At 48.0% G+C, this 11,592-nt stretch overlaps 2 protein-coding genes across 3 annotated transcripts; one reads left to right on the forward strand and one right to left on the reverse strand.

Annotated features, from left to right (window-relative positions):
• Positions 1–1,833: 1,833 nt before the first annotated feature.
• LOC127323773 (uncharacterized) lies at positions 1,834–2,750 on the reverse strand. Its single transcript, XM_051351893.2, has one exon. The coding sequence runs from the start codon at positions 2,683–2,685 to the stop codon at positions 2,065–2,067; it is 621 nt and encodes a 206-aa protein (XP_051207853.1). The 5' UTR covers positions 2,686–2,750; the 3' UTR covers positions 1,834–2,064.
• Positions 2,751–7,005: 4,255 nt separating this feature from the next.
• LOC127323764 (uncharacterized) lies at positions 7,006–11,056 on the forward strand. 2 transcript variants are annotated; one of them, XM_071823395.1, is made up of 2 exons: positions 7,006–8,918; positions 10,672–11,056. In XM_071823395.1, exon 1 carries the CDS (start codon positions 7,071–7,073, stop codon positions 8,757–8,759), a length of 1,689 nt encoding a protein of 562 aa, XP_071679496.1. In that variant the 5' UTR covers positions 7,006–7,070; the 3' UTR covers positions 8,760–8,918; positions 10,672–11,056. The 2 variants fall into 2 exon arrangements, with proteins under 2 accessions (XP_071679496.1, XP_051207846.1); XM_051351886.1 differs by having other exon boundaries at positions 7,006–8,913.
• The last annotated feature ends 536 nt before the right edge of the window (positions 11,057–11,592 follow it).

Raw genomic sequence — 11,592 nt, forward strand, 5'->3', positions numbered from 1 at the left:
GTAGTACTCGTCGTCGTCACCGTCGATGAGGATGATGCCCCCCGGCGGCGACGCGCTGTTCCGGCTGGACACGCCGGAGGGCGCCGGGAACTCCGGCCAGGGCGACCATTGTGCCCTTTCCCAGGCGGAGTGCGGGTCTGCGCAGCCGTGCCCTTCGCGCAGACTCCTTCCGGAGCTGCTCCTCGCTGCGGCCTGCAGCTCCGCCTCCTGCCGGAGCGTGGCCCGACGATCCTCCTCCGCCCGGAGCGCGGCCCGGCGCTCCTCCTCCTCCCGGAGCGCCGCCTGGCGCGTGGCCTCCTCCTCCTGGTGAGCCATCTCGAGGAAGGCCCACGCCTCCGCATGGGCGTCCTCCTGGGCCTTCCTGGCCATCTCCTCCAGCTCGAAGGCGCACAGCATCTCCGTGAGGTGCGGCCATTTGGCCAGCTCCTCGAGGTCGCGCTGCTCGCGGGACGCCGCAAGCGCCACATGCAGCTCGGGGTCGTCCTCCTCCTGGGGCTCGAGCTGCGTCCGGGGCTGGGGCTGGGGCTGGGCCTATGGCGCCGCCGCGTCCTCGTCGATGTAGAGGCCACCGGGGCGGCGGCCAGCCCGCCTTGCAGGCGTGCGCGGCTGCGCGCGAGGCCGCGCCGTCGCGGACGTGAAGCACGTGCGCCGGTGCGCGTCGTGCTCCACCTCGAACCAGTTGGGACTTGTGTCGCCGTATGCAGGGTGCTCCTGGAGGTCCGCCGGTACCTGCGCGCGGCGCCTCCGGATCTCCGCGCTGCGGGCGCGGCCGGAGCCCGGGATGGGCGGCACCGGAACCCGACCTGGGCTCAGGTGCCAGCCGTGGGGGAGGTGCACGTCCACCCACGGCATTGGGACGCCGGCGTCCCAGAACATCTGCGCCACCGCTACGGTGATGTAGATCCGGTCGCAGCTGGGAAGAGCCGGCGGCCCCATGTCGAACGCTGCCGGCGCGATTCGCCGGCTGCTACCGGCCCCGTGGTCGTTCACGGACGGGAGGAACTCCCGCTTCGGGGCCATGGCGGCGCGGAAGCTCTAGGTCGCTCGTGCGTGTGGCCGAAGTGGAAAGTGGGGACTGGATAGGGACAGCCCCCCTCCCCCAGTCCATATTTAATAGGACTGGGGCACCGACAACTGGGCCAGCCATACGGACCAGGCGGACACGCGAGGACGCCACGTGCCATCCGTGGCCACGCAAACCCGGCCCAGATTTGAGCCGGGTTTGCATCGTTTCGGACACCGCGGCCATCCGCATTTGCGGTGCGTCGCCGCGTTGAGCCGCGTTTTTGTCCGATTGGACCCATCCGAACGCGTGGCCGCGCGATGGGTCGCCGGCGTTGGAGATGCCCTGAAAACGGCGGAGCACCAGCTTACTCCACACGCAAGTGCTGATTCGGTGCCTCGACAACATATTGCATGCAAGTGATGCAGATGTGTTAGCTTTGCAGCACGTCTGATAATCTAAACCTTGAGCGCCGTAAGAAGCTATGCCTTCATTCATTGGGTAGGAATAATTGAATAAACGAGCCCAAAAAGCTGGTGTTGAGGCAAGCAGACCCGATGCAAACAAACCAACATGTATATGCGTGTAAAATTTGAAATTGAAATATGACCATTTCCGGGTTGTACAAAAACCGCAAAAGATTTTTGCTGCGTACGAGTTTTACAATCTGCAACTTAAACACTACAGTGTATGATTTGATGATTTTTGCACAGTTCGCAAATTTCCATAACTTGTTAGAAAGAAAAATGCAGGAGTAAGTTTCCACCCCACAACTACATATGCTTCATGCGCGACTTTTTGTCGTAAACTTTCAGCGCATAGAAATACGATTTTCACAGGGATTCCGGGCTCTTTTAAAACGGTGTTTACTGAATCCAGAAACTGCAAAGATTCGTCAAATTACAAAGGAACAAAAATCAGTAGGAAAACGGAGAATGACTAGCCATAGCCCCAATTAGATTAACTACTCCTCAAGAACCACCGAACATGAGTACAAATTCACAATAAATTTCCTGTCTACGACGTAAGAATTACATTGGCCATCAAAACACCATGGCATCCTAAAGTGAAAGCACTGCCGAGGCGGCAGCAGCGGCCACGACGGCAGCCGCGACGCCGATGCTCATGCCCGCGCTGCCGCTCTCGTCAGCTGCGGCAGGGCCAGGCGAAGCCGCTGGCGATTCTGATGTGGTGGCCGGCTCAGGCGGGCTGTCGGCTGTGCTGGCTTCGTCCGACGACGATGACGGCACCTCGGCAGATGGCTCAGACGGTTCTTCCTCGGCGGCGCCACCACTGCCCGGAGACTCGGCGGACTCCGACGGAGAAGCGGAAGGGCTCGACGCGGAATCCTCTGTGGAGCTGGCCGGGGCCTCCGCCGGCGTGGCGCCTTCTTCGCTGGGCGACTCGGCACTTGACCCCTTGGCGGCAGGCGCGTGGGCCGGTGTCTCTGTCTTGGCGGCCGGAGCCTTGGCCGGTGCAGCCTTCGGAGTCGCTGAGGGAGAACTTGTGGGAGCTTTCTCAAGCTTTCCATGGGCCGAAGCGGGTGCTTTCGACGGTGCTGCCGATGAACCGGAGGCCTTCGACGACTTCGGGGAGGCCGCCGGAGCAGGAGCCTCCGCCGCGAGCGCCACGACGGCGGACACGGCGAGGAGGGCTGTGAAGAGGCCGAGGGTGTGAGCCATTGTGCGTCGTCGGCCTTCCAGTAGCTTGGTGGTTTCCTTTCCGAAGAATCATGGCGCCGCGGGATTAAATAGACTGAGGAAGAGGGTGCCGGCGAGACAAGCACGGTAAAGACGGTGGCTTTTCTTCTGGCTATGGTCGTTTCGCGTCCCAAGCGGCGGCATGCCGGCGTAGGCGTGGGTAATTTTGGTCGTTCGTTTTCTGCCACTACTTCCACGGTTCCACCATTCAGCATCGTGCGTGTTTAGAGTTTGGACTTCGGAAGCGTTGGATTCAGTTTGACTCATCACCTCCTAGATCGAAGGCTACCAGTAGGTTTTAATTGTGTCCTTGTGATTTTTTTGGAAGGTCATATACAAATGTTGGGTAGCAATATTTACTTAAGACTAGCATAATACCCGTGCTTTGCTACGGGTAGACCGGCTGTTAAACCATCCAGCGCTACATTGCTCCTCGCTGCCGTTCATCAGCCTCTCTCAGTGCATACTTCCCTTGTCCTACTCAGAGGTGAGATCCTCCTAGCGCGACACAAACGTTGCATCGCTTCACGAGACTACCAGACGGTGGCATCTCGGCATACTCTGTGGCGATGTGCTCGTTGCTCTGTTTGGTCTCCTCATGTAGACGCCTTGCGCGGGCGTGCTTGCGGGCCATGTAGACATGGATCCCCTGGATCTTGGCATCCATGGCGTTCGGCAGTCGTCTTCGCGGACGGTCACAAAGATGGCAGGATGACATGGATGTATACACGGCAGCGCGAGGAGCCATGATGGGATAGTGGTGGCGCTCAGCTTCAAGTTTATGTCGCAAGAGGGACACTACAGAGCGCTGCACCGGAAATAGCCGGCATTGGCGCGGCGACCAAGGTACCATCAACCACGGTCATCGTGTCCTGTTCTCACGCACGGTCGATTGAGCACGGCCATCCGGCACCGTACGTACGTACGAATAGGACTGTGATGAACCAACGTACGAATAGGACTGTGATGAACCAACGAAAAGCAGTAGGTAGCAAGACTGGACCTGTTCGGCTAGGACTCCAATCAAGCAACTCGTGTACGGCACGAAATTAGCGGCTCCAGACGTTACCAAGAGATCGGCCCAACTATGGAGAGCCTCGCGAGCGGCGGACGGAGATTATCGGCCCACGACGCACACGTACGAATGATGGGTTTCAATTTAATAGTTAAGATTACTGTTTTAGATTGGACGGAAATATTGGGCCCAAATAAAAAATCTGGCCCAAGTGTGACACCAGGCAGCCACCTATTCGAATTTAATAGTAAAGATTTAATGGAGTATAATAGTAATAGTAATTTGAAATGCAATGTTTACAAGCAATTCTTTTGTAAAAAGAAAAGACCATCATGCAGTAGTTTGATTGCTTCATATTAATCCCTACATAATTGTTGCAAGTTTTCAATATTCTCTGTTAAAGGAGGGGATTTTGAATGAATCGACATTATGAATAGAGTAAATTTCAAGTTTGAATAATATATTTGTCGTAAGTTCGTTCTATTTCGCGGCTAATTTGGTCACATGTTAGAAGGACAATATGCCTGGACCGCTCCTACCCATGCATGAGGAGATTTTTTTGGTTGAACACGCCCAAAGCAATAAAAAGTCCGTGAGAAATCAAACTGGGCGTAAATTTTCCCGTTCTTCTTCTTGAGCCCACTCCATTATAAACACTATGCCTTATTAGTTAAGTTACAAGTTAATTTCTAGCTTTATTGTGCACATACATTTGAGACTTGCAAGTATACCGTTGAACGAAATGGGCGAAGAAGACAAGTAAAACATGTTGGGCTCTAAATGCTCTACTAATCAGAGCACTGCTATGTTGGATGCATCCACCAAAAATATGCTATAGAGATGCAAATGGGACACTACTAGGGTACCATTTATCCTTTTTTTGTAAGAAAAAAGAACTAAAATGACATTGTCACCGAAAAAGTTTGTGCATTTTGTTTAACTAAGTAGGGTAGAGCATACCCTAAGGGTGACCCACTCGCATCTATAATTTGCCTTCAATCCATGGAGAATGACAAATTCAAAAGTTCTTAGCATGTTGGACGAATATATAGATATGATGAGCAATATAAACATGCATTTGGCACCACCACTCTTTTGTACACCTCTTCCCTATGGCTTCCATGTGTGTTCACCTTGTACCTCTCTAGTGTGCCATATTGCTTTCCTTTAGATGGGTTCGAATATGGGTGGGTTTCAATGTGACATAGATTTAACGTGTTTGTACAATTAGTTTCATTGTTTTCCACTCATGTCAAGTGTGGTTCGAAAATTCAAACATATTAAGTTGGGCAAATACATCTAGCATGGGGTTTAAATTGATTATCTCGACACAAGGAAATAAATCATGCAAACTAGTCATAGATCCAACATTTGATTCGAAATCAATTTTTTTTTGGAGAAGTATAAAATTAGGTGGGTGAAGAGAGAACTAGTGATGCGATATGGGAGCCATACTCACCTCCCATACCTCAATGATAGAACCGATGGGTGCATACATAGCATTTGCAAATTGTTTTTTCTGAAGACCTAACAACCCACAATATGTGGACCAAAATAGTTTTGAATTGCCACATTGTTTTCCAAGTGTGGAAAACATAAATTGGGTTCTAGCAGGAAAGTATGTAATTCAAATTTTAATATAATATGTTTCTCTTTCGCACAAACCCCAAAAGTTACCCTACAACAAGGGTTAGGATGTTACTGTTCACCCCATGCGTGTTCCCAAAAGTTTTGTGGGAGAGAATTCATGGTTGGATATCCTTGTTGTATTCGTATGTTGGTCATGTGCATTTAGTTTTTATGTTTGGATAAAGTTTTCAAATTACTGACAGTTTAGCACAATATCTCTCGGTGAAAAATCATTACAATAAGATATCACATTCATATGCTGATGAAATTTCTAATTAATATGTCTTATTCAACAAAAGTGTCATGTGCCCGCGGTGCTAACCGCGGGCACTAAGCACAATGTTGCAGACTTCGATTTATGTCCAACATAAATATTAAAATGCTAAACATAATTACAATAGTGGGTGCAACACCGAATACCACACTGGCAATATATCATATCGTTTATTCAATTTCAAGGTTTATCAACATTTTTTATGAGTTTATTTTTTGTAGAATTTATTAAAAGGGGTCATCTTCAATCCCAGTTGCAACACATGTGCAACTCCACTAGCCAACACATATCACAACACAAACCAACGGCACCGGACATTTTTTTCGTAGTTATAACCCATATATACAACTAAAAAATCTCAAATGCAACCCATGTGAAATTCCCATGTCAACATAAATAACGATGCTATCTGGAAATTCAAAGTCAACAAATCTGTAAACTAACTCTCGATCCAAGCATATGAAAAAAACAACGAAAAGCAAAAGAATTAGTTAAAACATAAAAGCTGAAAATCAGCCATACCTAACAAGTATATACTTCCACATTTTGGGTTTATTTAAAATTAAACGTTGTATGGTTTGACCAAATATTTAGAAAAAACATTATCATATAGAGTATAAAATCTATGGAATTACAATGCTCTAAAGTATGTTTTCAAGTTATAACTTATATGCATTTGGTTGAGAATGATGATAGTTTTTTCCTGCTCCCTATTGCCCTAAAATGAGTGGCACATATTTAAGCAAAATGTACGGTAAAATATGTCTGGACTCATTGACCATGCGACAATTATTTAGGGCAAGAGGGAGTAATATAATTTTGGGCAAACCTTTTTTTTGTTGCTTTAGCTAAACCCGAAATGGGAGGTAAATAAAAATCGAGGGCATATTTGGCATATTCCGTCTTAAATAAAATAGTAAACGACCAGTAATACCGTGGATATTTTAAAAAATAATAATTTATATATCTTTACTTTAGGGTGAATTACTATTGTAGATTTTTTTTCCAATAATTAGTACTCCATGCGTCCATAAATAAGTGACTCGACTTTTATCTGGATACGGTTGTATCTAGGCGTGTTTTCAGAAAATATCTACTCCCTCCGTCCCTTAAAAAGTTTCTCAACTTTTTATATATATGGGTATATCTATAATTATATATATCCGTATATAGAAAATTTTGAACAACTTTTGTTTTGACAGAGGGGGTAGAAAAGGTTGAATCACTTAGACAGAGGAGTATCATAGATCATGTTGGGCTTATTCTACGAGTTCTCTGCGGCTCGCAGAATTTGGGCCGAGGGTTAGCCACTTGTGCGTTGCGTGGCCCACGAGCCCTTACAATTTATAAGGCCCCCGCTGCTGAAACAATTTGTTTCATCCAGTCCAGGGTTTTTCCTCTTCCGCCTCCAGCAAACTAAACCCTAACCCTAGACCCGGCCCGCTGGCCATGGAGACCGACGGCGAGGCCATCTCCGCCGTGCAGGACGTCGACCAGTACTACGCTGATGACGATGACTTCGACGACCTCTACAACGACGTCAACATCGGTGACGGCGACGGGTTCTTCAACTCCTCCCACCAGCCGCCGCCTCTTCCCCAGAATCCGCTACCGCCGCCGCCGCCGACGCAGCAGAACCAGCCCCACCAGCTTCCTCCTCCTCCTCCTCCACAACCGCAACAGCAGCCTATGGCGCCCCCCCACTCCCTCCCGCCCCCGCCACCGCTTGCCCCGCCGCTGCAGCACAAGGTCCACATCTCTGGAATGCCCGCGCCTCCACCAACCCTCCCGCCGCCGCCGGCGACCCTCCCGCCGCCACCTCCGGTGCCATCGAGACCCGCACCGCCGCCATCTCGGCACCACCAGATCCAGCTAGGAGGAGACGCGTTCCATCACCAAGGAGGCAGCTTCGGAAACGGCGGTCCGGCCGACAGTGGTGAGGGCATGACGCTGTTCGTGGGAGACCTCCACTGGTGGACGACTGATGCGGACCTCGAGGCGGAGCTCAGCAAGTACGGATTGGTCAAGGAAGTGAGGTTCTTTGATGAAAAGGCCAGCGGGAAATCTAAGGGCTTCTGCCATGTTGATTTCTTTGACCTCGATGCCGTCTCTGCCTGCAAGAAGGGCATGAACGGGCACCTGTTTCATGGCCGTCCATGTGTTGTGGATTTCTCCTCTCCTAACGCCGCGCGTCGCATGGGCGAGTGGCAGGGGAAGAACCACCAGTCGTCTATGGCTGCGCAGACACCGCCAATGCAGACGAAGTGTGGGAGAGGGCCTGGTGGTGCCGGAGGCCCTCCGGTGGCTGGTAATCAAAGTGGTGGGCGTGTGGGAGGACCTGGTGGTGGTAATTTGGGGAGACCTGTTGGTGGGATGATGAACAGGGGCCCTGCTGGAAATATGAGAAATCGGATGGGACCAACAGGTGGCCGAGGGATCATGGGAAATGGAGGCATGGCTGCACCGCCACCTCCAATGCTGCCTCCAGGAGGGATGATGGCTCAGGGTTTTGATCCTACTTGTTATGGCCCAATGGGAAGGATGGGTGCTGGGTTTGGTGGTTTTCCCGGTGTACCAGGCTCAGGGCCTTTTCCTGGGTTGATGCAGCCATTCCCGCCGGTGGTCGCACCACATGTGAACCCTGCTTTCTTTGGAAGGGGTGGTATGGGTCCTGGCGGCGCTGGGATGTGGCCCGATCCCACCATGGGGGGTTGGGGTGCTGACGAACAAGCAAGCTATGGGGATGATGCAGCATCTGATCAACAGTATGAGGAAGGGGGACGCCGTGTGAAAGAGAGGCCACCCGAGAGGGAGTGGTCTGGTGCACCAGAGAGGAGGCGGCCAAGGGAGAACGATATGCCAGCGCAGGATTGGCCAGAGAAGAGGCACCATGATGAGCAAGGCATGGGACGAGACAGGGATCGTAACCATGACAGAGATAGGGAGAGAGATCGTGATAGGGAGAGGGAAAGGGAAAGGGATAGGCACAAGGATGACAGAGACCGCTATAATGATCATCACAGGCACAGGGAACGTGATTCTGAGCGTAATGAAGACTGGAACAGGGGAAGGTCATCTGGGATGCATAGCAGGTCGAGGGAGGCTGACCATTCTAAGCGCAGGCGCAATGACACCTGAGTACTGTAGCAGGATGAGGTACATCTAGTGGGGAAGCAACTACAAATCCAGGACATTGTTTTTTTTGCTTGGGTGCATGGTTTGGTAACCACTAGCAACTCTTACTGATTGTAGCTGTGGGGATTCTAACTGCTTTTATCTCCGGTGATCTGTTGTGATGCAAGTTACGCTGAATCTGATCTCTTCTTTGTTTTTGACTGTAATTCTTATTCAACTGCATTGTTAGGTTCTTAGGTGACATTATGCTGTAACCAGCCTCCTTGTATTAATATTCCTCATGTAACATATCCTGTACATAAATTTTGCTCTTTTATCTGTTCAATTCTTTTAATTGCTACTTGCATTCATTAAGCCAAGGGCTGCCACATAGTGTCCTTACTTAGAGCATTCCTATGTAAATTAGTATTGTAGCTATCCCCTGGTTGTAATCAGGTATCCTGTGAGCTTTTATGGACGAAATGTAAATTCCTGAATACATTTTTTTTGCATTGCAATCCGTTCTAAATTGCAGATGTTCTTGGTAGTCATTTAAGGTGTGGTTAGTTGGAAGTGCGGAGATTTTGTTGACACTCGCTTGTGTACAGGGTGTTTTGGAAAAGTAACAGTTATATTCATATTCCTGCTGAGCAAAACTATAGTTGCTTGCTTCCGCAATGTGATTCTTAATTTCATCTCTTAGGATTCACTTTTAAAACAAGATACACTAGCGTCTTCATGGATATGAACGAACGTGCTAGCATGTAGATGAAACATTCTAAAGATTGTTGTGTGAAATTGGGTTGCACCACTATGTGACACAAGGAAGTTATAGGACTGAAGCCTAATTAAGATGTTGTGCAAGAAGATCTGGTTGCATTGCAAGACATAGTTGGTATCTTGATGCATTTTGTAATTTTATACTACCTCCGTCCAAAAATAAGTGTCTTAGCTTTGTCTGGATACGGATGTAGATCTACAAAAAGTTGGGACATTTATTTTTGGACGGAGGCCGGAGGGAGTATTATATTTCCGAGCAAGGAAAAACTACAGAATAGAGTTACCTTTATCTGAAAAATAGGATAAATTTTCTAGTACTTCTGCGTAAGTAAATTCAACATCGAGTAAAGTGTTACAGTTACTAAATTAGGCCCTTGAAAGAATATGAACATAGGGAGGGAGACTGAAGATCTTATAAAGTATTGCTATTTTTTTCTTGCTCCAGAAATCATTGGTCAACAGTTCATGATCATATAATTTTATGTCACGGCATCGGGAATTTATTCTGAACTGTAACTATGTATATTCGATCAGGCCTTTTGTTCTACTATTGCTCTCCTGCGTTACATATGATATTGCATTCAGTTTTGGAGCTCTAACCTTTTATCCTGGCCTAGTTGTCGATGCGTCAGCTTTTGCTGATGTTTGAGTTTCATATGTATTGACAATGGCTACTCACAATCTCTCTTTGAACGTGGTTCTGTTGAGAAGTGCTGCAAAAGAAAAAAAATGGTTCTGTTGAAAAGTTCACTACCACTGGTTAACTGCTTGTGTTCTGCAAACTGCTCGTGTCAACCTGTAGGGCTTACAACATAACACTTGATTGGGTGTCTTCGGAATGTTGAGCTTAATGATAATTTATTTATTTCATTCTAAAGGATGTTGTAGTACTTCAGTACCCATATGCAAATGAGATGTCCAGGATCTTTTAACAACTAGATCTTCAGTTAATTTAATATAATTATTCCATTAGTTATTCCATGACCTGTAACCTTTGCCCTTTCATATTTATGTAACGCGATTCCCTTGCTATAATTCTGGTGCTACTGACCTGGGACCTAAACTCCTTACTAATATTCTGCATCATCTGTTTTCATCATTCTTCCAATGTTTGTGTTACCTTTAATCTCACCAATGGCTTTGTTCTCATTTGCAGATATCTGCAGTCAGAATCTCTTCGGTTACATGATTTTCTCAGGATGATAGTTGTCTTCCCCCTCAATTTATGCGCTGTGAATCGTGGAGTAGCATGAAGACAGAAGTTTCTCTTTCTATTTGTGGATTGCCTTATTAGTTGGTACTCCGCAAGTACTTGAGACTGCGCTATTTATGCACTAGGATGATAGCTTGGCAGCTTATATAACCATGTTTTGTTTCCTTTCTCATCTGCTGATGTTGGACAAATTGGTTCCTGCATTACTCGATTTAGCTGTCCCAGAAGAATAGACGGATCCGCTGCTGTTTTTTTAGTTAATTTCGTCTGGGTTTTCTTTGATTGGAATGTACCTGGCAAGCATCTTGGTTCAGTTATGGTTGGTACAGTTGTAGCCTGCAAGCAAAAGGTTCCATGATCTAGGAGTACTTGGTTTTGTTAGACCTCGTGTACATTTCTAACTGCATGGTCTATAAAAGGATTGTATGGTTCAACCCTCATCAGGGGCTGTTGAATAGACCCTGTTCTGAAAGCTGAGAGTGATGGCTCTTCAGCGTTAGCTGGTTACGGACAGACGATATTTTTGTGCCTTCCCTTTCTTTTTGAATTATTTTCAAGCCCTCTTTGCCTGTGCGTGTCTGTGGCGAATTCAGCATCTCTGCTCGTTACTACAATGCTTACTGGCCCGAGAGAAGGAGACTGGAGACTGACTTGCACAGTTTTTTTTTACGACTCTGAAAATGGATAACGTTTAAGTAGAAGTGCTACGTGTTTTTTTAGGACCGTATGAGAATGCAAGCCTTCTTTATAGACAGGGCAATAGCCAAATACAAGGATCCACATCAAATACAACCACTAGGTCAAAAGGCCTACAAATCCAATGGTGTACAACTCATAAAAGCCCCACTAGCTTCAATCCATCTG

Source organism: Lolium perenne, chromosome 7 (genome assembly GCF_019359855.2).
Source record: "Lolium perenne isolate Kyuss_39 chromosome 7, Kyuss_2.0, whole genome shotgun sequence".
NCBI classification, from domain to species: Eukaryota; Viridiplantae; Streptophyta; class Magnoliopsida; order Poales; family Poaceae; genus Lolium; species Lolium perenne.